This window comes from Lutra lutra, chromosome 7 (assembly GCF_902655055.1).
Source record: "Lutra lutra chromosome 7, mLutLut1.2, whole genome shotgun sequence".
Classification (NCBI taxonomy): domain Eukaryota; kingdom Metazoa; phylum Chordata; class Mammalia; order Carnivora; family Mustelidae; genus Lutra; species Lutra lutra.
In genome coordinates this window covers 67,496,028-67,523,932 of record NC_062284.1, presented here as the reverse complement: position 1 = coordinate 67,523,932, position 27,905 = coordinate 67,496,028, and the positions used below count along the sequence as shown (strand labels likewise).

The 27,905-nt window shown below is 39.0% G+C and overlaps 1 protein-coding gene across 1 annotated transcript in view; it reads left to right on the top strand.

The window, feature by feature from the left end:
• FBN1 (fibrillin 1) overlaps positions 1-27,905 on the top strand; it is a 230,747-nt gene that overhangs the window by 124,044 nt on the left and 78,798 nt on the right. The window contains exons 10-22 of the mRNA XM_047736217.1: positions 4,089-4,268; positions 4,931-5,071; positions 6,770-6,889; positions 9,764-9,889; positions 11,776-11,898; positions 15,058-15,180; positions 16,241-16,393; positions 20,180-20,233; positions 22,087-22,212; positions 24,660-24,785; positions 25,269-25,388; positions 25,602-25,739; positions 26,601-26,651. Coding sequence (XP_047592173.1) covers positions 4,089-4,268; positions 4,931-5,071; positions 6,770-6,889; positions 9,764-9,889; positions 11,776-11,898; positions 15,058-15,180; positions 16,241-16,393; positions 20,180-20,233; positions 22,087-22,212; positions 24,660-24,785; positions 25,269-25,388; positions 25,602-25,739; positions 26,601-26,651 — 1,581 coding nt within the window. The remainder of the gene's footprint in view (positions 1-4,088; positions 4,269-4,930; positions 5,072-6,769; positions 6,890-9,763; positions 9,890-11,775; positions 11,899-15,057; positions 15,181-16,240; positions 16,394-20,179; positions 20,234-22,086; positions 22,213-24,659; positions 24,786-25,268; positions 25,389-25,601; positions 25,740-26,600; positions 26,652-27,905) is intronic.

Genomic DNA, 27,905 nt, shown 5'->3' with positions numbered 1-27,905 from the left:
GGGATCATGACCTGATCCAAAGGCAGAGGCCACCCAGGTGCTCCCATTCTCATTTCTAATCCCAGTTCATCTTTTAATTCTTCTTCCTTATGATGGCTTTGTTTTTCTAGTTAAATTAAATGATCAAGCTTTCCTCGAAGCCAGTGTGAGGATCTCTAAACTCAACTGTTCCTTTTTCCTAAAATGTCTCTTCAGTGCAGGTTCTTCCTCCCTACTTCCTAACCTCTGCCACCTTGCTTGTTGAATGACCTCTTGTTCGGTAAGGATCCTAACATGATTCCTGATACAACTAATTCCTGGATGTCCCGAGATAACCACGGCTGGAAGGGTTGCCTTCTGTCTCAGGGCTCCAGGTGTTTACTGTTGCTTTGGCACAAATCCCACCCACTCTGCCGTGTGCCAGTGTGTTCATGTCTTACTCTATTACTGGTTGATAAATCTCATTAGGAGGTCTCGTTCATTCTTATAGTCCCATATTCCTTATGCTTTCTTAGCACTTCCACAGTAGTTAGCAAATTCTGGTCCATAGAAGGCATTCAGGTGGAGTGAACAATTTATTAAGTGACATCTTTCCCACCAGTTCTAAGTGAAAACTGGGGTTATACTCGTTCTTAATCTGATTCCTGAACAGGGGGTTTGGCTCAAGAGAACTGTAGCAGAGTGAATCAAGGTGAGGTAGAATAAACACAGAGTTAATGGACTATGGCACAGTGTTATTCGCAGAATGTGAATTTCCCATTGTCCTGGGCTCTACACCTGCTCGCAGATGTTACTATAAAATTTCTGTTTATTGCTGAGTATTATGTGTGGATTAAAGAAGCAATAAAAATCTTTCAATACATTTTAACATATAACAAGTCATATATTTTGTCTGATTTTCTTACTGCCTATGGCCTAAAAATATAACCCACTATCCTTAGTGCACTAGGGGGACCATTTAGTAGGTCACGGTTAAGAAGTACTTGACATCACACTAAGACGTGGGGCTTGCATACCAGGAGAATGGCTTTTGAAATATATAGTTAACTGAGGAATCCGCAACATTGATGCAGACTCCTTTCTGTGCTGAGGCCTTGCCTTGAATAGAGGACAGAAGGAAGGCAGGTTGAGGTTCCTGAAGATCTGCTTTGGAATGCTTGGAGTGGAAGGCCCTGTTTCCCTGTGTGGCTCTGCACGGAGCTGCTCCTTCCACTGAAAGACCCACAATCTCCACAATTTCTCCACTAAAATACCTGCAATCTAAGATAGGCCCAGGGCAAGGCAGACTGACAGATAGAAGCTAATTTGCAAGTGGGTGTGTTTGTTTGCTCAGATGTTCTCGAAGCAGTGCTATAGAGCTCTAGGCTCTTACCTTATGGAGAGTGATTATATATATGTATATAATATATGTATAGTCTATGTAATATATAATTATAATATAGTATTATATATAATAAATATATATGTATGAAGGATTATTTAGGCTCTTACCTTATGAAGAGTGATTATATATAATATATATTATAGTATATATATTATAATATATATAATATAAATATATATGTATAGAGATGAAGGATTATTTTAGAGTAGTCAGCATTTCACCATGTAAAATATATCAGCATTATCTGTGGGTTAAATAGAAATAGGAAAGATGGACATCAGTTGAACAAAACTAGCCCCAGTTTGCTGATCCTGAATGCAAAGGGGCTCATGGGAAAGTTATGAAGCCGAAGAGAGCAGAAAAGAGTATAGGACCCACTCTGATACACTTTCCCAAGGAGGTTAAGATGAATTTAACAGCATGCTTGAAGTCATATACTCACCTAATTATCAGAAATCCTGATAAGCTATTCAACTTATTTTATACAAATCCCGAAAGACTAAAGAAAAAGAAAGGCTGAATTGGTGCTTGGAAGCAAAATGATTCCCTTAGTATAATTGTTATCCAGTTAAATCCAGCCCATAGTTAATGAATTCCTCTTATGTACAATTTGCAGGGCTAGGCTCAGAGTAGGAATTAGTCATGAGTCAGATAGAATCGTTGACTTCAAAGACTATGCACAGTCTTGGTGGTAGAAATTTGGTGGAAAGCAAGTAGCCAGGAAATGATACATATGGGACATCCAGGTGATAATTCTATAAGAAGGATCACTGGGGTTTCATAAGAGGGATTGTAGCATCCTGATTTGGGGAAGCATAAATAATATGTAAATCTTTTCCAGATGCAGTCAAGTGCTACAGAGTTCTCTGAATACATAATGTTAACCCGAGTGGGAAATGCCAAATATGACTGGAGAAAGTTTAATAATGGACCAACAAGTAAAAACAAGGTACATGGTACCTAGGTATATTTAACCACATGTAAATTGGCAGATTTTCCCCATGAGGTTGAATATGAATGTATTTCCATTTAAGACATATTATGGTGCCTTAGAATAAGTCAGACTTAGTGCACAAGCAAAGAGTAATATTAGCCTAATTTCTATTAATGGATAAAACTAGTATAGAAAGTATCTATGGGAAAATCCCTGTGTGGCAGTGATAACAAAATTACCAATATTCTGACAAGAAGGAGAAAAGGAAATTTTAAAAATCACATGATTAGTTTACATATAGAAGGAGCTATAACAAGATGTGGGCATCTGTAAGAAACATGAAAATGTACTAGTGGGTAAGTAAATACATCTCTGGAAACCTGGATACTGTCTTAAAGCATCTTTTTGGAAGCTTAGGGAAAAAATGTGTCACAAATCTAAAGATGATTTATCCAAATAAAGACCCGACATGAAAAATGGGAATTAGCCTATATGTGCCGTCCGAGGGAAATCCTTGATTAACTCAGGTGTATAAGTTCAGGGAACTGTTATGCCCCATTAACAACATACTCACCAGCCCTGGTATTCTTCTGCCCCACGGTGCTGCTTCTCCAACACTTGGTTGTCTTTTTACAAATAGGTATTCCTCAGGACTCTGTCTCTGTACACTCTTCTCTTCACTTTCCACACCTTCCCAGGTGAGCTCCTTCATCCCCTTGGCTTTACATGCCACCCACCTACTGATCATTCTGAGACTTCTATCCAGCCCTGGCTTCTCCGCTAGGCTTCAAACTCTCACACAGCTACTATGGGACAAATCTGCTTGGATATCTGCTATCTCAAAATACATATGTTCAACATGGAACTTGGCTTCTACCCACTAAACATGCTCTCACTGCCGTTTTCCCCATTTGGTAAATGTCACCAACATCTACCCAGTTGCTAAACCAGAAGACTATGTCATTCTTGATTTCCTGTTCCCTCTGTTCTGATATTTACTCCTTCATGAAGCACTACCCACTTATCTCTAAAGTATGTTTCAAATTCATCCACTCCTGCCCAGTTCCATTGCTGCCTCCCTTGTCAGCCAAAGCTTTCTTGCCCTTGGTGTTCTGTAACAGCCTTGCCTCCCTCCAGCATGTTCTCCATGTGTCAGCAAGACTGATCTTCCAAAAATGTTCAGTTGATTACATCCCACGTTAATCTGCTGAAGACTTCCAGTGGCTTAAAATAAAATCCAGGCTTTTGGGGTGCCTGGGTAGCTCAGTGGGTTAAAGCCTCTGCCTTCGGCTCAGGTCATGGTCCCAGGGTCCTGGGATCGAGCCTCGCATTGGGCTCTCTGCTCAGTGGGGAGTCTGCTTCCTCTCTTTCTCTGCCTGTCTTCTGCCTACTTGTGATCTCTCTCTCTCTGTCAAAAAAAAAAAAAAAAAATCCAGGCTTTTTAGAGCTCTGTGGGATCCAAAATTGGGACTGAGTTGAGAAAGTGGCATTTGATTCTTCTTTGAGGTAAATTATGACATAGGTAAAGACTTCCTAAATTTTGGGAGAGGTGTGTGATACACACTCTGGGGAGTTTGGTTTTGGTTTGGAGTACTGTTTTAGTATGGTTGCTACTATAACTGTTAGGATGGGAATGAAGTCCGTTGGCTTTTTCTCTTTTCTCCAACTGATCTTTGTAGTCTGATGATTGATTTTATTCAAAGTTTCTTTGAAATGTAAGGGTGACTTCCACAGGTGTATGACTTATGCTGCAACTCAGCTTTTGTATTCTGTTGTGTTGTGTTTTTCCAGAGGATTTCAACAAGCTGTGCTCCGTCCCTTTGGTAATTCCTGAGAGACCAGGATATCCTCCCCCACCCCTTGGTCCCATTCCTCCAGTTCACCCTGTTCCTCCTGGCTTTCCTCCTGGACCTCCAGTTCCAGTCCCTCGACCACCAGTGGAGTATCCATACCCATCTCGGGAACCACCAAGTAAGGATTGAAAAGTCATCTGGTTATTAATTTTTTTACATTTATCAGTTAACTTTTTTGTTGTTATTTACACTGCGTTAGTCATTAAATGAGTATATCAATTCTCAGATTAACTGCTTGGGTTGCATAGTATTGTTTTTTTTAAATTTTTTACTTTTTTATTAACACATAATGTATTATTAGTCCCGGGGTACAGGTCTGTGAATTGCCAGGTTTACACACTTCACAGCACTCACCATAGTGGATTACATAGTATTGTATATAAGCTTCTCATATTCTCCTGATGAATGTCCTGTGGTTATTGACAACTGTGGGAGAGCTATGGGAGAGATTTAAATCTGATTCACAGGATGAAGTCATAGAGGAGGTATAAAATTATACATTGAGCTTTATATAATGCAAAGCAGTTTTGCAAGTAATTACCAAGAACTCATTGCCTTTGTCATTTACCCAAACTGGAGGCTTAAGAGTAGAGCAGAAAAGAGGCAGGGAGAAGCAAGCTATGGTGATGGTGCAGGACCTGGCTACAGGTGATCTCTGGAAGTGGGCACAGACATAGACTTTACTCGCCCCAGATGACCTTTGTCCAAAGAGTTGGGCCAATCCTTTATGATTAAGCATCTTGCCCATGATTTTAATGAGATTTAATGTTATTCCTTCAGGGGTGCTGCCGGTCAATGTCACTGATTACTGCCAGTTGTTTCGCTATCTCTGTCAAAATGGACGCTGCATTCCAACTCCTGGGAGCTACCGGTGTGAATGCAACAAAGGATTCCAGCTGGACCTCCGAGGGGAGTGCATTGGTAGGTGGCTCCTATGGTTAGGTCAGCCTGAGCAGCCATGGCAATTCCCTCCTGTGACTAGATGAGTTTTCTGTTGCAGCTATAATAAATCAGCTCAAACCTAGTAGCTTAAAACAACACAAATCTATAGTTCTGTGGGTAAGAAACCCAACATAGGTCTAACTGGGCTAACATCAAGATGTCAGCAGGGCTGTGTTCCTTTTGTAGGCTCTCACAGAGAATCCATTTCTTTGCCTTTTCCAGCTTCTAGAGGCTGTCTGTATTCCTTGGCTAATGGTCCCCTTCTCCATCTTCAAAGCCAGCAGCATAGCATCTTCAAATCTATCTCTAATTCTTTGGTTCTCTCTTCCAATTCCCTCTTGCACTTTGAAGGACCTTTGTGGTTAAATAGGATCCATCTGAATAACCCAAGAAACACTCCTCACCTCAAGGTCTGATGATTAACAACCTTGATTCTCCTTTGCCACATGACATATTCAGAGGTCCTGGGGATTAGGACGTGACTATATTTGGAGACAGATACCATTCTACCAGCTGTAGTGACTTTGAACTTTCATCATAAATAAATTCAGGTCATTGCTGCTTAACTTCAACGTATGTCATCTTATCAGAAGTCTGACCATTAAAATAAAACAGTAAAACTCTCCCCAAATTAAGAAATTTTGCACATCTGACTAATTTAAGTGGATAACTCACCAACTGTCTCTAGTTAATCATTAAAAACTGAGGAGAGAAACTTTGAGCTGTTGACAAGTCGTTTAAGTTAACAAAAGGAGGAAATGTAACACAAGGCTAATTCATTTGTTAATTGGAAAAGAATACCCAGTTGCCATCTAACTTTTTAAAAATATATTCCTTCCTTAGTTCAATTCTGTAATCATGAATCAGGCAGAAATAAGGAGCTCTTAGTTTCTCACACTGTGTAGTTTCCTGGTGATATGAATCCCCTTCTAGCACACACTGATTGAGAGAGTCATTCAGTCCAGAGAGGTCATCTGGAGTGGCTGGAAGGGGACATCTAGCTCACGGTGGGGGAGTGGACCTGCAGCAAGGAGCATGTGAGTCTGGCTAGGTGGGCTATCTTCCAAAAGCCTTAGTTTTCTCATCTTTACAAATAGGGGAATATAAACCAGTTTGCTGTTAAATAGACTGATAGTTCTAGACAAGTATACGACCTACAGGAGCCTGTCTGGGGATGAGGCTTGGGGAGCAGACTCTGTAGTAGGTGAGAATAGCTCTTGAAGTGACGACTGTTTCGTGTCTTGTTCTGATATTCTTAGTGGAACGCAGCTGCCGATGCTTAGATAAGGTTAGGCCTCCTTTTTATTGAAACAGGGAGCTCCAAGAGATACTCGAAATTCTACTTAGAAGCCACTTCTGAAATGTTGGTCTGTTCGAGTCCCTTAGGCCAGACTGAAGGCAGAGAAAATGTTTATCAGCTTGGAGTGTGGAGTTGCTACATGTTTGGTATTTTTCTCTGAAAAATAACACAGGAAAATAAGACACTTTAACCGCTCAACCCGTTTTCAAGTGGCTGGGGACATGGTACATTGTAGCAGAAAGACAAAAGATCCTTTTCATTGTTCTAGTTATTTCTTATGAGGAAAGTGTTTTAACATGTAAAGGAGGCCAATAAAATGCTCTAAGTTACGAGTTATTGCTGTCTAACTTCTTACTAGAATATACTGTATTTTGCAGATGTTGATGAGTGTGAGAAAAACCCTTGTGCTGGTGGAGAGTGTATTAATAACCAGGGCTCGTACACCTGCCAGTGCCGCCCCGGCTACCAGAGCACGCTCACCCGGACAGAATGCCGAGGTATGGTCCTAGCTCGGGAGATGCCAAGCAAGGGGACATACATGCTGAGGGAGAAGTTTGCTTTGAAGGAATTTTTAGAGTTCGAATAACCTTTGCCAGGAGAGGCTGATAGGACTTTGTTGCTTTTTGCATTTAATTTCAGATATTGTCACTCCGAAGAACAGCATCATAAAATCCAGCAGACATGCAAATCATTTTAAAAGACGCTCCTGTTCTTATGGGAATATCTTATTTTTACTACTTTTTGCCTCATCACTCTTGCTCTTAATTTTTAATCTGAGAGCTAGGGAATGGGGGTTATCCCTTGTTGACACAGAAACTGAGGAAAGTTTCAGGTGACATTGCATTGAGTTGATTTCTTAATGGAAAGGTCTGTAGGGAAAGAAGGAGTCATGGTGGTCCCAGCAACATCACCTGGGAGCTGATGGGAAATGCAGAATCTCAGATCCAACCCCAGACTCACTAAATCACACTCAGTATTTGAGCAAGATCCCCCCCAGGAATCCATAAGCATACTGAAGTTTGAGAAGCATCACTCTAAAAGTTTGCTCACAAAATTTTCTCTTTGGGTTTAGTAATTTATTACACCATCCTATATGCTTTTTTATCAGATGACTGATATACTAAGTTTCTGGGACAGAAATAAGTAAGATGTACTTTCAACCCTCGGGGAGCTAAAATACCTATGTCTCCATAAGTTTGGCACATGAGGTATTTCCCTGATTCAGTAAAGCCAGATAAAAGCAAGAGAATTTTGTGTTAAAATTAAATACAAGGAAAGGTCAAAAGGTTTGTATCACTTAAAAAAAAAAAATTCCAGCTATTGACAGGAGTTAATTTTATTTGCCCCCCCCCTTTTTTTTTAGTGGAAGTTCTTCATGTGAGTTGAAGACATACAGTTTTTACTTTTTCAGTGACTGGTTGCAGAGGCTTTGAATGTGGTTCTGGCCTAGAGATTTTTTTGCCATTGGTATATTTTAGTATATTACCTATAAATGGCAGTGTTGAGCAGTATATCAACTTGCTAATATTTCTATTAATGGCCTACTTACTGAATATAAATATAGTTTGAATGTTTCCTTGAATTTACAACATTGTTAATATTGTAACTATTGTTTACGATATTTAGCATGCATGGTGTATTAGGCATTTTGAAGTAGTAGAGAATAAATGGACACCAATGTCTAGAATTCTGCGCTATTAAATAAGCAAATAGAAAAGATTATTGAATACTCAGCAGGGGCGAGGGCCAGCCGGTATCGATGAGTGGTGGTATTATCACTCGGAGACTTAACTTATTGGAGACCGAGGATTACCTAAAAGCCTCAAATATGATCGTCTTTAAGAGCTAGTGCTAAGCTTATCTCCAACATAAGGAGTTGATGACATATTCATATTTTGGGGAAGATGAAAGTGGCCACAAAACAGAAAGACTGTGTACTTAGCTGAGGAAAAGTACATGACAGGCTGAAGAGAGTGGGACAGAAGATGCAGAGAGAAACACGGTAGAGAACTTTGAATGGCAGGCTTCCAGTTGATCCCGTGAGGCCGCGCAGGCAGACTGATGGGGCTCTGAAGTTAGTGAGGAGAGAAAATGCTCCATTCTTTATATTGTTTATTTTATGCTTGGGCCTCAAAAGGTTATAGAATCCTAAAGAAAAAAATTCTGCTCAAGAGTATGTGGCTTTTACTATTTTTTGGAGTGTGGAGCAAGTCAGATTTTTGCAAGGATTAAGAAATAAATGAGAGAGAAAAAGAGCGTAGGTTGTTGGCACAAAGATCAGACAGAAGAAAAGCCCAGACTGCCTCAGCTAGTCCAATGACTCGTGTGGAAACCACTGCTGGATCTGCCCAGAAAGAAAGTGCGTCTGAGGGTCAACCACAAGACACCGTGCAGACGCAGGGTAGACAGAGTAACCAATGTGCCATGAATGCACATTCTTGTCGTCCAGAGGATGTTTTGGGTGCTTGTACTCAGGCCCATGTGGCCTCAGCTCTGTATAGATAGCTCTGCCCCTAGGCACAGCTACGTGGTTCCCTGGTCTCTGTCTTCTGGGGAATAGGCTCTGGCAAAGATTCTATGCTATGTAGATGAGGCAGCGTGTACTCATCCTCTTTGGTGTTCATCCAGGTATCTAGCTGAACAGATAATCCAGGGTACCATGTGGTCCAGTTTGAGTTAATCATTGATATTTAAATGAGGGATCAGATACCAGTTATTTGAGTGATTGTCCTTTTTTAACACTTCCATAACAAGCTCTGTTGTTTACTTTGGCATAATATTAAACACAACAGAAAGAAGGAGAAATGCCCCCATATTTTATTTGGTAGATAGACTACTTATGAAGTTATAAAAGAAACTAAGGCTATGTAAACAATAAAACTGTACTTGGACTAGAACTGCCATAAGGAAGGTAAACATTTCATGGGATTGCTGGCTTTCAGATGGAATTAAAAATTTTTAATAGGATTTTTGTTTTATTGTTCTGATGTAGCTATGAGATCTGCCTTTTCAAGCATGTGTTGAAAGATGCCAGCCAAAGTTTAGTATAAATAATGGTATATACTGGCTCATTAAATCAGCTAGGAAAATGAAGAGGAATCTGTTTTGTGTATACAATTGAGATTTAGGGGGTCTTATTAGAAATTAGAGTTAGATCAAGTGCTCTTATATTGGCATTCTTTTTACGTCTTGCAAACTCTAGTTAGTCATCTAAAATCTCACATTATTGGGTATCACGTTTATGTTGAAGAATATTTAGTAATTAAACCCTGAGACTACCGTCATGGGTTTGGAGATGGAGGGAGGGAGGAATAAAATAATTGTAAACCCACCAAGTAAAGCTATTTCTTCTGTTTTAACTTTAATTGTAGACATCGACGAATGTTTACAGAATGGCCGTATCTGCAATAATGGACGTTGCATCAACACAGATGGCAGTTTCCACTGTGTGTGTAACGCGGGCTTTCACGTGACACGAGACGGGAAGAACTGTGAAGGTAAATGAGAGCAAGATGGCAATCAGGGCAGGAGGATAATATTCATCCCCGTCTTCCATCATGGTTTCAATACCAGAAGTTTTTAACAAGGGAAGCCTGGGTGGCTTGTTTAGTTGAGTCTCTGCCTTTGGCTCAGGTCAGGATCCCAGGATCCTGGGATCGAGTCTCATATCGGGCTCCTTGCTTATCAGGGAGTCTGCTTCTCCATCTGCCTGCCACTCCCCCTGTTTGTGCTCTCACTCTCTCTCTCTCTGACAAATAAATAAATAAAGTCTTTAAAAAAAGAAGTCTTTCATAAAACCAAGTCAAACATCCAGTGAAAGGTCAAAGTAACAAATATATTTCACATATTGTTACAGGGGAGACAAGCATACTTTGCAACAATTTTCATAACTTTAATTATATTTCTGTGAGTCAAATCACATTTCAGATATATGAGGAGAGCTTGTCCTTTAAAGATCTTGGGTGATGATGAAACTTCTATAAACATAGATCACTACTTCCTAATTTTATACCATTAGAATTTCTATGTGTTTTTTTTTTAAATGGGACACACCTAATCTCCTGTATTTCTTTCTCAAATTTTTAACTGAACTATAGGTGACATGTGCCATATGTTTTTTTTTTTTTTTTTACATTTATAGTCCTCTGTTTAAAGGGTCTGTCTAGTAAGAAAACACTGCTGAGTACCTGACCATGTAAAATTTGTTTGAGACATTGACAATTGAGAAGCAGCCGTCTTGCCTCTTGAATTAATCACCTCATTTTGAATTGGGCTGTTTCAAACATTTTGTCTTTTTCTCTGGCCATTTTTTCCTGAATTGAAAATATGACCATTATTGATGAGTTTCCACTTCTTAGACCTTTAGCAAAAAATGAAGAATGCTTCTTATCGTCTTTCCCAATGTCTTTGGGAAAGATCCCAAGAATCTATTCATACGTTAAAAGAATTTCAAAATTGTTCTTAGAAACATTTTTGGCAGAATATTATCAGTGATTCAATTCAAAGACTTAATGCCAGAATTCTCGGTTGGGATAGAATACTGTTTAAAAAAAGAAAAAAAAATCATAAATTACATTGGTCTGACTAAAGCCTGTAAGTGAAAACACACCATGTCTAGAAGAACAAATACCTCCAAGAGAGCTCTAGTATCAAATAAAATAACGTATTGATGAATTTAAAGAAATAACCCTATGATCAGGGAATCCTAAACGTTAGCTAACAGGGCTATACTCCATAGCCAAGTCTTGCATTTTAAAAATACAGTTTTTCCTACCCCTATTTAAAATGCTTCAAACGGCAAACTGTCTTCTGGTTTCTACTTTATAAAGAATCAGGACATAGCCTAAGTACATTTTAAGTTCCATCTTTCTTAGTTTTGATTTTTGATTTTATTTTGCAGTGCATTGGAAGTAATATCGGTGAAGCAAATAAAACTATCAGGTTGTTAACACACTTGTCACTTTGTACACTGCTGTTTTTAAAAACTAGTCCTCGTAGCTTCCACTGAGACAAATTTCATATACACAAACATGTGCACACGTGCAAAATGTGTATATACGATTATCTATGAATTTCATATCTTTACACATACACATATGTGTACATATGTATACACGCAGCATATATACAGTATGTCATAAAATAAATTTAGCCATAGTTTGCATGTACATGTCAAAAATGGAGAACTTAAGAATACATATTTTATATGGCCCTTCTTCTTAAATGCTATAATTTGGAAGACAATTAGCCTTAGACTATAATTTAAAAAAAAAAAAAAAAACAGAAGAAATGTGAAGAAAAAGAATTATATTCATTCAGGTTGGATTCCCCTGTGAGCTTACTCTTCTGGTCATAAGAGAACATATCTTTTTGTATTTTTCAGATATGGATGAATGCAGCATAAGGAACATGTGCCTTAATGGAATGTGTATCAATGAAGATGGCAGTTTTAAATGTATTTGCAAACCTGGATTTCAGCTGGCATCAGATGGGCGCTACTGCAAAGGTTTGTGCTGTAAAACTCGAAGCCATATTCTTCCCCTGCTTTTTTTCCATTCTATATTTCTTAGAGATACCACTTTTCCCTATTGATTCTCTGCATTTAAAGTCCTCCTAGTTTGGTTTAGGAAACCCGACTGGACCTCCTTCTTACGTCCAGCGATCCAGAGAGCTGTGGCTTAGGCTCAAGAGGCTGTTCTGACTTCAGAAAGGGTGTTTGGCCTCTTCTAAAGGCACCTGAAAGACTATGTAGCAAATGAATGAGAAGCTAAATTAACAGTTGGTCCACCAACAAATGTGAGCATCTTTTAAAAGAAGCTGAATGCTTCCTCTTCCTTATGTTTGGGGAATAATGGTAGTTAGGTCTTTTGATGGCTGTTGTTTGCTACCTCTTAACATCTCCCCCTGGACAAAATATTCTAGATGCTTATTGCAGTGATCTCTTCCCCATAATTTCCTCCGGATATCTTAAAGAGAGAGGAAGTTTTTCATAGATAATTTATTTAGGTATTATTGAGTCACATAAGCATGAAGGGAAATAGAATGAAGCAGAAGAAATTAACTAAGAGCCATTGTTTAGCTTGGTAGCTTTTGAAATAACTGTACTGCTCTGGGTATTGAAACAAATATGAAGATATTTATTTGTGCTGTTGAAAATTGGAGTTCCAAGAAGAGTTACTGAGTTAAATTTGTGCTTGTGTCTCTTGCCTTATGTAGTCAGGGATGAGAGATTATTGCCTTTGGGTCCAAGACTTAAGTTGAAACCATACTTCTCAAGGAACCTTGTTTCTAAAACAGGTCCAGGAAATCTGCTAAAATACTGCACTTAAAGCCTTCTGCTCATCATTTCAGACAGGGAAGGGCAGAGTGTTAAGCTATTCAGGATTAAGAAAACAGAATAAAGTCCTATGGTACCTCTTCTCCAGGTGCCTGTGGTAGATAGTTTCGGTAAAGGTACCATGGAAGCAAGCCTTGTATTAAGTCGTTGGCAAGACAAGCATTTTTCTCTAGGCTTAAAAGAGCTTCTATCCCTTGGTTGTTTTCCTACGTTCTCCATGACCTTCACATCAGTGGCTCTTAATATTGTGCAAATCTGTCTTCATAGCAAGAGAAAACATTTGAATTTTTAAAAGTTGAACTAAGAAATAAGTTTCTGTACTTTTGAGCCCTGTGCTGGGAGGAGCTTATCATTTGGAAGACAAGATTAACACAAGGAAATATTGTACAATGTAAAACAGAATACAACAAAGTGCCAAATTGTACAGATTAAGTGCTGCACAAGTAAAAAGAAAGGGGAAGGGAATGATTGCTGGAATATTTGGAATTAGGCTTCCAAACAAAATAACAGAAGGAAATGTGAAAGCCCCTTTGTGCACAGACCTTTTGCAAGAACACATTCTCCCCTTGCCTATCCACAGGGCATGCCGAGATTACTTTCAGTGCCTATAGGCTGTTGGTGACCCAGGTCACACCCTCTCAGCATTGAGTATGACCAATAGATAATACTGATGTAATTATCTCAGATGACATTATGACCTCATAGATGAAACTAGGTTTTGTAACTCTTCGCAATGGGTAAAAAAGATGGAATACACACATTAGACTAAGAATAAAGAAAAAAATGTCTTGTGTGCTGAATTTCTTCTTTTCTGCAGCTTTTCTCTTGACATCATTGGTTAAGATTTTCTTTTAGCTCTGAGTACTTAGTTCTGAGACCACAAAGATGTGACTGTTCAAAGCTAGAATAAATAATGCAAATTTAATCCCTACAGTTAACTAATCTGATGACCAGTGTGGCCTCCCTGACCACTCACTTTGAATCATGCCCTCTAGATCTATGTTGTATCTCTGTCCCCGTTAAAAAGCCTGTGTGTCCCTTTCTAGGCTATAGTTGTCACTGTTTTACTGTAGATCTCAAGTTGAACAAAAAGATGACCTGAATTACTGAACCAATTTGAGTTCATGTATTTAAATATAACTGCTCTTTTAAAATACAATCTGTACATGGAATCTTGGACCATCTGAAGAGATCTTGTGCCAAATAACACAAGCTAAGTAAAATCTAGAGGTGTTTCAGTTTCAATTTGCCTTCTTAAGGTCAGAAAAAAGGAAATAGTTACATATACTAGTTATATATTATAAAAGGAGTTGTTATAAAGTGACTTGCTTAAAAAACTAAAATGACTTGCTTCTAAGTGTTATACGTTTTCCAAAACACAATTTTGGTGCCATTTCTATTTCCCGCATATTATTTTTTTTAAAGATTTTATTTATTTATTTGACAGAGAGAGATCACAAGTAGGCAGAGAGGCAGGCAGAGAGAGAGAGAGGAGGAAGCAGGCTCCCTGCTGAGCAGAGAGCTAGATGTGGGGCTCGATCCCAGGACTCTGACCCGAGCTGAAGGCAGAGTCTTGAACCCAGTGAGCCACCCAGGTGAAAAAATTCTTTCCTATTATTAGTCTGTACCCAATAAAGTCTTTTACCAGACCTCCCTAAGCATATACATATGATACTAAAAAATACCTGTAATACTTAAGAAAGATATTTCTTTGCTGGGTTCCAATTGCTTACAATGCTATTGTTGTCTGGAAATGGTCATCAAAATCTCCTTTATTCATTTTTCATTTCTTTTCTATGGTGTTTCATCAGGGTTTCATTTCTCTGTCTCTTAATGCCATTCTAGTCATGTCAGAGAACTAAGGCATGAGTGATATTGGAATGGACACTGGTCTGATTGTTGGATGCCAAATGGAGTTGCTTCCTGGCCAGGTCAAAGTTACAGTCTATTATCAAGTTAGGTTTCTAGTTCTGACAGCGCTGTAAGAATCACCATGTGAAATGTTCAACAAGATCCTTTGTCTGTTAGCTGTTACTTTCCTTCTTCCAATTCTGTTTTTGCTTTTGTGATTCTTATTTTGGATAAATAGATCTCAGGAGAATATGATTGAAATAGCCTTTTCTGTGGTAAAAAAAAAAAATCATGTAGTTTATGTCAATTTTTGCTACCCTTCTCTCAAAGGACAATGAAATGTATCTCACTGAGCTTTTATGGTTGGTGCTGCATATTCTTTTCATCTTCCCCATTTTCAAGTGTTGTAAAAGAACTGTAAACATGGTTTCATATAAATGTCACTCCATTTTTAATAAGTGCTTTTCCCTACCACAGATATTAATGAGTGTGAAACACCTGGGATCTGCATGAATGGGCGCTGTGTCAACACTGATGGCTCCTACAGATGTGAATGCTTTCCTGGACTGGCCGTTGGTCTGGATGGACGTGTGTGTGTTGGTAAGATAAAGCCATGGCTAGACATATGCTAGAGATCCACCCTCTGTTGACCCACAAACCCCACCAATAACAAATGCACTCTACTGTAACAGACAGGACAGAATAGTTGTGGGGGAACAAACCAACGAGATCAGTTCTCTTCTTACATGAATTGGATATTAATCTAAGAGAGAAAGATGAGCTGAGATAAATGAAAACCAGGGGAATCCCTACCTCTTCTTCCCCTTTTACTTTTCTAATCATGTAGATGTCCTCAATTTTCTCCCAAGTCTCCTTTGTTCGTAATGGTCTTTGAAATTGGCCTGTGTATGCTCATTATCTCTAGTGAACATTTTCAATAGGGAGTTAAATGTCCAAAGGGAAGTATAGAATGCAAAGGAGGAGATGGATGATGAAGAACTTTATGTAATATTTTTATGTGGCTTTATAAGAAGTTTGAAACTTGTTGAAAAATGGATAGTAATTTTATCTAAATTATTTTCAAGAAAGGTAGTCAATAAACCTTTGAATTGGGCATAGTTGGAGACCTGCTCCCTGGTGGTAAAGATAACACTACTTGGTAGACCAATGTCTACAGACCAGTACAGTGAACCTTTTATAGATTAAACTTCCTCCTTTTTCAAAGTGCGTTGAATTTAAACATTCAATAATGGCATGTTTATTTTGAGGTAGGCCACACTGCTTAAGAAAGATCTTCTTTATCGTAGGGTAATATCCATTACCGCTCATCCATTATTCAGTTAACTTGTATTAAGTGCCTGTTCTAAACAGGTCTGGGGAAGACAAAAATGAATGAGACAGAATCTCAGCCCTTAAGAATCTCACAGTTGGATAAACCATGGTAGTCTAGAAAATGGAAAGGCTCTGGCAATTGTTTCCAGTTCCTGGAAGCTGAATGCAGTTTGTTTGTTTGTTTTTTTCTGTTGAAATCTAAGACCAGAGGCATCTTCTGTGAGTTAGAACAGGGATGGGGCTAAACAAAGCCAGCTTCAACTTTGACCTGGGGAGTTCTCCTCTGTTTGGAGTGATGGTGTGATGACAGATGCGTCTTCTCGTTTAGACACACACATGCGGAGCACATGCTATGGTGGATACAAGAGAGGCCAGTGTGTCAAACCCTTGTTTGGTGCCGTTACTAAATCTGAATGCTGTTGTGCCAACACTGAATATGCGTTCGGGGAACCTTGCCAGCCATGTCCTGCACAGAATTCAGGTATGTGGTGCAGGGGAATGCCCTCATACTGCCAGCCTCTTGCCTCCATCTGTAGTCTTTGCACTTATGGATGATGTGATGCTCTCTGGATACATCCTGTGCCTGCCTGGGGTCTTGGCAAGGCTACTCAGGGTCTGATCACACATTCCTCACCCAATCGCAACAGTCATTGGGAATCGGCAGCACATTTGGGAACCCCCATCCCAACTCCTCCACCTTAATAATACTCATGCTGTCTGGAGTTCGTGCAACTTGCCTTGTTCTCTAAGGTAGTTTCACAGTGTTTGCATTTTGCAGGAACTATTATAAAAGCAGAATTTACAGAGTGTAAAAATAAATAATTTTCAGATTACCTGAATTATTTCCAGCTTTTTTCCAAAAGGCCATGTGTAAATTTTGCTCAAATTCCTCATGTTGATTGAGGTGCGCTTCTCCTAAATGATTTTATTCAACCTTGCGGGAAAAGTATTTTTCTCAATTTGAAGTGACATGGCATAATGAAAAGAAAACTGGTCGGTGAGTCAGAATTCTTCCAGGCCACCGGCAGGCAAATTACTTAACTGGGGGGGTTCAGTTCGTTGTAGGATTTTGTTTATTTAGGAATTTTGCTCACCTGCTTTCAAAAGGATTTAAGATGGCTTATAATAGTAAACAGTTACAAAATAGAATAATATGGAAAAGGGATCCTTAGTTTTCTCATCTACAAAATGAATCATCTTAGATAATCCAGAACATCCTCTCCAGTTGTAAATTATTTCTATATGTAAGGCAAAATAGTTAATTGAAACTAAAGCAATAAACTGTCGGCATTTGGAAACTTGGCAGTTTCTTTCAGTGTTCTAAAATAAAGTTAGATCTAATAGAGAAAACATGTAGTTCTGATTGGTTTGATTGACGTCTCAGATCTAGTTAGTCCATTTCCGGTTTAGATACAATCAATTAAAGATTAACTCACAATTTTTAAACATTTGCTATTTTAAAAGCGATAATGTTTGAAATTAGAGAGTTAGAAATTAAAATACGAGAAAGAGAAAGTTAAAGGGAAGACTTTAAAAGAAATGAGGGATGCAGGTTAAAGAAGAAAGCTTTATTATGGCTGATTACTTTACAAATTACTATTTTTCTTTAATTTAATTTTTTTCAGTGTAACAGAATCCATTGTTTATGCACCACACCCAGCTCCATGTCATACGTGCCCTCCATAATACCCACCACCTGGCTCCCCCAACCTCCCACCCCCCCGCCCCTTCAAAACCCTCAGATTGTTTTTCAGAGTCCATAGTCTCTCATGGTTCATCTCCCCCTCCAATTTCCCTTTTATAAATGATTACCAATCAGTTCAATTCATGCTCACAACAATACTTCAATTATATAGCATCTAATATAATCCTATCCAGCAAAGATGCCTCCATGTTACTTTATAGCTGTATATTATCAATACTGTCCTTTTGTATGTTACTTTAACTTTTCAAAGTACTTTCTTGCATACTTTGAATTTACCAGATGGAGGAATATCATGAAAACTGGTTCACAAGAGTGGAGATGATGTGTTTACATCTTCAGTAAGTGGAAGAACCAAAAGTTAGAATCTAGGACCCTTGGTGCATAGAGGTCTTTGTTTTTACATTTTCCTGTGGACCAAGTACATCTCCAAAGAATTCTTCTGATACCTCAGAAAATGAAGGGATCTTACAAAAGGATGACTTACAAGAGACCAACTTTCTTTAAGCAGTAAAGCTGAAAGGGGGTTAAATTTGAAGCCTAGCCCTACTAGCCTCTGTTCTGTATTTGAATGCACTTGCACAGAAGAGGTACACCTGTGGACGTGCTTTCATTCTGCTTGGTTTCTCCTCCTCTTTGGTTGACGAAAATGCCAGATCATGAAGGATCTAAGTGTAGAGTATCCCTTATTTCAGGAGACAGGGAAGATTTTAAGAGGTACTGAAAATATCCAGAACATTCCTTCTTTAGTCAATTTAATGAGAAACTCCAACCCCATCACATCTAAAGTCCGTCTTTGTGCTCTGGAAGGAAGCCAAGTGAGCTATCTCTGAAGATCTTTCTCCCTGGCAGCTAAATATTTACTCCTTGCAGTAATCCGTTAAACCCACTGAAGTGTAAGTATTAGGAATTTTCTCATATGTCCCCATACCAGTGTCTCTGAGGCACAACACTGAATTAGCTCAGCAGTACCCACCATTTACTAAATGCATGAGCTATGCAAGGAGCTGTGTTGAGCACTTTCTCTGTTCTCTTGTGAAATCCGTAGAACTGTCATGTGAGCTGAGTATCCTTGTCTCCAGTTTACAGAGGGGAAACAGAAGGGGAAGGGGGAAACTATCAGAGGGAAAGGGCTTGCTCCCAATAACACTGTCATCAGCATTCAACCCAATGATGAGAGCTGATACGCAGAAGATAGTCTAGGACCAGATTCTACCCAAATGGAAAAGAACAGTGACAGTAATTTCCTTCCACTCAGGCCAGGCATCAACTAATTTAGCACTGACTGTAAAACTGCTTTTTGCAAAACTGGCATGATTTTTTTTTCTATTTTGTTATTTACAGTATTTCGAAGTGTTTTAATTAATTGCTGGTGTGAGAGAATAATGACAATGCATTTCTTTTTGCTTCTAATCCCAGGCTTTCAAACACGCGAAGGCAGCCCCCTTCCCAATTGTTCTTTTTTTGGTCCCATTTAGCAGGATTTAAAAATTAAGGAATTTCACCACTTTTCTCAAATTTACATTTGCACAAAGGCGGAGGTTCTGAGGGATTCAGCCTTCCTTTTTTTTTTTTTTAAATCACTGTAATTCCTTTGCCTCCACTGTCACCAGGAATACAATTTTCTAGCATGCAGAAGTATAAGAGCTATTTGCTTCCACAGTGAGGTGTGGTTGGCCTTGGTAAAAAGGCCTATCCCAATATCCTGTTCCCCTGCCACTTAAGCACAAATGATTTGCATTTGACCACGGGACTCCCTGGTTGCCGGAAACTGTGGGCAACTAAGAGGACACTTTAGTTTGTTTTCCTTGGATAAAGTGTGATTCCAGTTAGTTCTCCATTTTCATCATTCACTCTTATGTTCATCTAAATCTTGTTGGAATTGTATGTGAAACATTGCATCAGTTTTAGGAAATAGAAATCTGATTGGGAACATATTCTGTAAACCTCAATTTCTTACTAAGATCTCAGTTTTAACATTATGCAATACTTGGCTTATGGATTTATCATATAGAATGATTCTAGTGTCCCGATGAAAATGAACTTTAAAAATCCACTTAAATGCAAGTGCAGATACTTTTGTTTTTCTTCTGAGTGGAGGCTAGAGAATTTGCAGAGAGAAATGAGAAAATGTTAAGAACTTGATTGTATTAAATGAAAAGAAAAACAGTTCACACTAAGAAACAAAATTATTCCCAAGACAGTGGGAGAAGGTTTTATTGACAGTTAAGAAACCACATTTTAACAGGCACATTTCACTGTAAGTGTAAAGTGTTCCCTGCTGAATAAAATCAAATTATAGTAAAAACACCTTTTCCGAAACCGCTTTGCACAAGGAATCGCTATAACTTGCCTGTGTCCTTCCAAGTCATTTTCCACAGTGATGCAAGCCTTTAAAATGGGAGCCGGGTGTACCAGGGACTCCCTTGGGAGATGCCTCCTTTTCTGTTACCACTTTATTTCGGTTCCACTCACTTAGGAGGAAACGAGGTGTGCAAAGCCAAGTAGAGGATCAACCTGTTCGGCAAACAAGGGAATCATTGACTATCTGTTAATTTCTTGCAGCCGAGTATCAGGCGCTCTGCAGCAGTGGGCCAGGAATGACGTCCGCAGGCAGTGGTAAGCCCTTGTTTGAAAGTCGCTTCCTTCAGCATGTGCAGAAGCTGCACTGCTAGGCCTTCCTGTGGGTTTCCTGTGGGTTTCAACCAGACTGAGGAGGTCTGACCCCTTCTCTGGCCATAACTGCATGTGTACCTGGGACCCCTAGAAGCCCCCCAGGAGCAGAGCAGCTATGGCCCACTGCATCCTGGGATTGCTGGGTTTGGGTGTGAGGCTTGGTACTGAAGGGGTGGGCGCTCTCCCAAGGTGCTCGATGGAGGGATACAATGACTGTAGTCTCTCATTCATGAGAAGAGGCAGTCTGGTCCTCATCTGGCTCTTCCACGATCAAGTACAGTTCAGGGTTACTGAATTGTTATCCATTCACATGTTGAATGATTTATTGACTGTCGAGTGTTCAGTCAAGATAAGATGATATAGGGAGCTCTCTTATATTTTGTAGCAAGCAGCGATAGCAATTAACTGAGTTGGAAGAGAATGAAATATTTAAGTGTAGGGCTTAGCGCTAGAGAAATATCAGGACCATAAAAGGATTAAAGTTAAAAGGGAGAATTGGAACAAGGGTAAAAATAAGTGACAGGAAAGATGAAGGGATTATTTTATAAATACAAAACTAAATGATTCGATTATAGGACAGTTCTGAAAAAAAAGTAGATGGAATTGTCACTTAATTCTCATGATGAAGTTCATCACTGTGTGTGGATGAAGGTGAAGAGGAGATATTTGGGGGTAATTTATAACAAATAAAGAGTTAGTGGAGACTAAATAAAGTTGTGATAGGGACCCAGAGAAGGAAAAACATAACAACCCTGACTTATAGAAGATTTAAGACCAGCCATTCACTGATTGCCATTTTACATCACCCTTGACTATAGAGCTCTCCTCAATCTGTGGGCACACAGAAGAGAGAGGACCCAGCCCCCTCTGGGCTTGGCAGCAGAGGATTTTCCAGACCAGGTGGTGTTTGAATGGGCTTTGGACCAATAAATAGACCTAGCTCCAGACATTCGCAACACAGAGCAGAAGAGCATTGTATGTTCATGGAAGAATGAGGAATTTAAAATAAGTAGTCAATTTAAAGTAAAGTAAATAAAGTAAAATAATGAGAAATTCAAAATAAATAAAACTAAATAGAAATTTAAAGTAAATTTAAAGTTCATATTTTAATTTAATCTTGAAGATATTTTTGAAACTACAAAAGTTTGAACCATGAGAATGACATAGTCATCCTGTTTTTAAGCTAACTCTGATGACACTGTGGAAGGTACACTGGTGAGGGATGGGCTGGTGACAGGGAGACCACTTGTAGGGACTGGGGCTCTGTGGCGATACACTTTCCCATCTTGATACTTGAGGCAGAAGACCAGGGGTTCTCCTTCAGCCTGGTTACGGATTGGTAATCTTGTAGTTCCAACTCAAATGCCAATTCTTCTCAAGGACTGATGGAAAGATTTGAAGCAGAACATCTTTTTTTTTTTTTTTTTAATTGTGTTATGTTAGTCACCATACAATACATCATTAGTTTTTGATGTAGTGTTCCAAGATTCATTGTTTACGTGTAATAACCGGTGGGGCATGCAATCTGTGCCCTCCTTAATACCCATCACCTGGCTAACCCATCCCCCTCCCCTCTAAAACCCTCAGTTTTTTTTCTCGGAGTTCACAATCTCTCGTGGCTTGTCTCCCCCTCTTGTAGTAAGAAACAGTGATCAAGCTTTCTCATCTAAGTGAATCTTTGTTTTTATGAGGTCCTAAAGTTGTTACGTTTCCTATAATGTTATTTTTTTTTTTATAATTCTTTGACCTTTCCTTTAGAATGTTCCTGATACTGAACTTTTTATCTTGTGGTGCAGATATAAATGAATGTGCATTAGATCCAGACATCTGTCCAAATGGAATTTGTGAAAATCTCCGTGGGACCTACAAATGCATATGCAATTCAGGATATGAAGTGGATTCATCTGGGAAAAACTGTGTTGGTAAGAAGTCTCACCTGTTTCCTAAGACATCTCATGCATCATGCATTCTTTCTTTGTTGCTTGGGGGAAACTGCTTTTGCATAGCCTAAAGGACTGGGCAAATGCACGGCCTTCCCTTTGGATGTCAGCATGGCACATACATGTCTTAATTAACTAAAAGTTACATACCTGAATCCTGATCATTTATAAGTAGTCAAGTGTCATGTTCACTCCAAAAGAGAGAGGCTCCTTAGATGTATGAAACACAGATTGTGAACTGTTCTCATATGGCTACAAAGGCATCCCTACTTTTACTGAGAGAAGCAACTCTTCTCCCAACCACTTATTAGATTTCATCAAAGAAAACCCAGCTTATTTTCAGTAAGAACTGCTCTCTGTTAAGTTTAGCAAACACTGTATTTTTTTTAAAAGATTTTATTTATTTGAGAGACAGAGCATGAGAGAGAGCAAGCATGAGCAGGGGAGGGGGTGCAGAGGGAGAGGGTAAAGCAGGCTCCCTGCTGAATGGGAATCCCTAAAACCAAGACGCAGGGCTCTGTCCCAGGATCCTGGGATCATGATCTGAGCCAAAGGCAGACTCTTAACCAGGTTAAGAGACTCTTAACCAGGTTAACCCAGGTGCCCCAAGCAGACACCATATTTGATACTTTAACAAACCTTAATGAAAGTACCAGCCAGTAGCTAAAAAAAACTTTGGTAATAAAATGGTCAACATTGGGCGCCTGGGTGGCTCAGTGGGTTAAGCCGCTGCCTTCGGCTCAGGTCATGATCTCAGGGTCCTGGGATCGAGTCCCACATCGGGCTTTCTGCTCAGCGGGGAGCCTGCTTCCCTCTCTCTCTCTCTCTGCCTGCCTCTCCATCTACTTGTGATCTCTCTGTCAAATAAATAAATAAAATCTTTAAAAAAAAATAATAATAAAATAAAATAAAATGGTCAACATGGACACCATTATTTTTTTTTTTTTCAACTTTCTCCAGTTGCCTAGACTAGTATTTTCTGAAACATAACTGGCCATTCAATAGTGCAGTAACATACTGACTTCTGAGAAATGAATTCTTCCTCTGTCACACCCTTAATTTTAAGGCTTCATTTTGGGGAGTACAGTTGTGATTTGACTACACATGGTATTTTCAAACTACATTAAACTCAAAACAAGTGTTACTGTTTCATTTTTCTGTACGAGCCTCTTCTCTTCAGCAAAAATCATCATTTATCTGAACAGGCCCAGAGAGACACAAAGATGTTTTAGCTTCATCCCAAAATCACCCCCATTTGAAGCAAAAGAGAGAGTTCAGGGGGCAATAGGGATTCTTTCTTCAGTGCATTAGTGCATACTCCAAAGTGGGAATAATTATCACCAGGTCAGAAGAATGTTCAATTCCAGATTATGTTTAGAGATAGGAAGTGAGCAATCAAGAATCCACCACAGCCATAGTGCTCCAGGGAGTGGCTATTTCTTATATTAATCATCAATTCCTCACTTTAAGGTTCCAGATCCTTCTGACATCATCAAAGTTCAAGGACTGCAACAGCGACTCGTTGGGGAAGCATTAGCATTCCCTGTATCATTTTCACAGAATTCTCACCGTGTCATTTCCTCATACAGTAACATAATTGTATACTTAATCTTCCATATTTTAGTACTTTATAAGGCTATTTATAATTAAGTATATTTACTACTGTGAGCCTAAGCAGCTCTCCAGTGCTGAATCTGTGTACCCTTTATCTTAGGGCTGCCGGATTGTCAAGTAACGATCTAAGCGGCATTTTGCAATGTGTAAGAAATTCCTCGTGGACGTATAGCCTCTTCTGTGGGGTGTGTGTTGTCGTTTAACCCAACTGTATATAACATTTCCTGAATTACCTAAGTAACACATACCAAAACTTAGATTTTGCCACAGACCTATTATTCACCTGAAAGTAAGGAGTTTTTCTGAGCTCTCTGAATCTCAAGTCTGAAATTCCTCATGAGAATTATAAACTCTACAGATTGCTTCATACTCTATAAACACAACCAGAGGCCATTGCAGTTATTCTAAAGAAGAAACACCCAGGCTGGAACTAACACATGTTAAAGATGGGCCATACTTTATAAATATTTATTTAGTTCCTTAAATCAATAGGATTAGTTCTTTTAATTCTGGCAACAATGAACAGTTAGATAGATTAATGATTCCCAGCAAATCCAGGTTTCTTCCTGTTCGAGAAAGTGAATTGCATAGTAATTGGTGACTTTAGACTTTGCAGACACCGAGTAAAAATAATCAGATGAAACCCCTATTTTCTTTAAGTTAGGTAATTTAGGCAAAAGTCAATGGTAGATGAGTTTTGCCTGTTTGCTTGAGTTAATCATATCATATGACCTTAAAAAATTAACCTGAAAAGGCAGAGAAATTGCATGCAAGGAAGGAGCTCCTCTAAAAGTTCCTGTTTGTTGGTTTTCCAGATATCAATGAATGTGTCTTGAACAGTCTACTTTGTGACAATGGACAATGTAGAAACACTCCAGGAAGTTTTGTCTGTACTTGCCCCAAGGGATTTATCTACAAACCTGACCTAAAAACCTGTGAAGGTAAACTGTGTTTTTCTTCTTATAGTATGTACTTTACTTTTGATGTGCCGCTGAAAAACCATGAGAATAAGTTAGAGTCACTTCTCTTTTAGACAAGTATGTCATTGTAATTGAGATTCTGCGGTCCTAAATGACCCTTTCATGCGCTCTGGAAGCTACTGATGGTACTTACCTACAGCTGACATTCTATTTGCCATCATGTAAAAAATGAAGAAAATAGCACGTGGTTAGTAATTCAGAGACCACACTTCATGTTTGCTCCAGACTTTCTGAATAAAAAGATTCAGCCAGATGCCAGATTCTGTGCTATAGAGATATGCTCAATTATTATTTTTACATTCCATTTGGCCTTGAAAAAAATCTATCTGGGCCAGATTTACTCTCTAATAAAGGATATGTGGTAGCAATTGAGGCCAGGGTTTAAATATTCTTTCATGCCCAAGACTAGGTTGTAGCAGTAACGTGCACCTGTTCTTGTTTCAGACATTGATGAATGTGAATCAAGTCCTTGCATTAATGGTGTCTGTAAGAACAGCCCGGGTTCTTTTATTTGTGAATGTTCTTCTGAAAGTACTCTGGATCCAACAAAAACCATCTGCATAGGTATTTATCCTGCTAACCAGTACTGTGTTTAATGTCCACTTTTAATGCAAAAGAGTTTATTGCAAAATAGTGTAAGTATGGATGAACAAAATTTTAAATGACCATTATCAGTTGTTTCATGTGTCATTCTTGCTGTAATTCCAATGCACGTTTGAACTTTTGATATAGATTCTATTATGTATGTAGTAAACATCGTCTCCTACCTCCCTGCAGAAACCATCAAGGGCACTTGCTGGCAGACTGTCATCGATGGGCGGTGTGAGATCAACATCAATGGAGCCACCTTAAAGTCTGAGTGCTGTTCCTCCCTCGGTGCTGCCTGGGGGAGCCCATGCACCCTCTGCCAAGTTGGTAAGAGAAACAGGCTCTGTGGCTCTGGGCCCCTCCCACTGGTCACTTTGCTTAGAAAGAGGAAACCCGGTACTTACTTTATTTAGGTTCACCTAGGAATTCTAGATTTAATTCTGATGACTTCATTGAAACATATTGCTGAATAGGAAACTAAGGGAAGTATCAAGGACAGTAATTTCATGTGATTTGGCATCTGGGTTATTGTTTTCTACCACCACACTATAATGTGGTTACCCTGGTGTGGTTTTCCTAGATCAGCAACTCCTATGGGCTCCCTTGGATCCTCATGATTCGGAGTCCTAAGCTTTTTACAGGCACAGATTATCTTCCCAAAAAATGTATTGATGTAAAGGAGCCAGTATTCATGACTTAACTTCTAAATCTGTTGCAAAGCTGAGGTTTGAGAACCTTGCTGATGATTTTGTTAATTCAGTGTTTGGGTATATGGATATGTAATCTGAATGCTACAGGGCAGGCGATCTTCAGATTCTAGACTTTCTTTTCCATGTTCATGTTCTAGGAATCATATAATGTGATTCCAATCTTAGAGCTGATAGCAAAAGAGAGATCTAGCCAATTTCCTTCTTAGTCATCACCTTAGCATAATCTTTAGGGTACCTTTGGGTTTTTCAGGACCTCTCAGAGCAATTGAGCTTAATTCAAGGAACATTTCATTCTTCTTCTTCATCTATGCAATTGCAGAAACACCTTGTCATCTTAGACTTATTGATAGCCACAGAATCTAATTCCTGTCCAGGTCCTCTTTTGTGTTTCTTATACTATTTCAGAAAGTCTAGATATTGTTATCTCAAATTTGTTTTTCTGTTTTTTGATTTTTTTTTTTTTTTTGCTTTTTTACAGATCCCATATGTGGCAAAGGCTATTCAAGAATTAAAGGAACCCAGTGTGAAGGTATTTCTGTGTATTTATAAACCATAAATTTTGGTGTGCTTGAAGAGTGCTTGTGTGAACTTGGATTGGATAAAGTTGTCATGTAACTTCCCAATGAGAAATATGCAGCAAAGAGGGAAATAATGAGAACTGCAGAACATAACAAATGTTAATTTCACAAGCATGTATATGCTGTTGCCAGTGTTGGATCACTATGGCCACAGGGCAGGGTGACTGAAAATGGTTAGGCTGACCATGGTTTCAAGCAACTGCACTTTCAAAATACTATCATCAGGAAGAGAAAAATGGAAGTTTTCGATAAGACTATAAAATTTGCATTTTTTTCTTCATTTGCCCTGGCTTTTGTTTGTTTGTTTCATGTCATGGAGGATTCAGAAGGACATACTCCATTGTCTCATTTTTAAAAGTCTACGTGGATTCTCTCCAGTTTGTTGTGATTCTTTCTCACGGAGTCCCAGATAGACGTAGGTCAGGGTGACTAACACAACCTGACATGACACAGCAGCTGAAAAATTTTAAAAACAGCAATTAGTCCCATATGTGGGATGAAATGAAGTTTTTTCTTCCCTGCTAAAATAAAGAAGAATGCTACAACCCCCACCCAAGTTCTTTCTTTCCAAATGATGACTGAATCCTTTGGCCTTTCTCTGGTCCAGACCCACTGTTAATGACTTATCTGACCTCAGCAGCACATTTTGGTGTAAAAATGGCCCAAACGAAGAACCCAAAAAGGTAAATTTCCCCCTCCCCACTTATATCTCTCGGAAAGAGAGATTTCAAATATTTTTTTCTAACATTCCTGGCTTAGAAAGTTATTTTTTCCTAATAGAGACACAGTATGCTCGTGTTCCCCTTCTTTTGGCATTGGCAAGTGCCTTTCTTTAAATTAACTTGATGATGAATATTTTTCCAAATTAAGTGCAGGGAACATACTATTTCTTATTAAACAAACTAACTGGAAAGGACAGGTATATTTGAGAGCGAGTGGGTGAATGATAAATGAATGAACGTGAGCATCTTTGGACTCTCCCTTACTCAAGCTGTGACCACCAAGGCTTTGACAAACAGTCTGAGACTGTTGCTGAGGTGGAACTAGTTACATGCTTTCTGGGGACATCTCAGCATTTTTCAGAAGACACTGTTTCAACTGGCCCCAGCTATTTCTCAGTAGGATTTTTTTTTTTGTCAAGCTGTTCCTTCTTTGCTAGCTTGAAAGGCCAGGTTTCTGTTATTTGCAGACATCTGATCTCATAA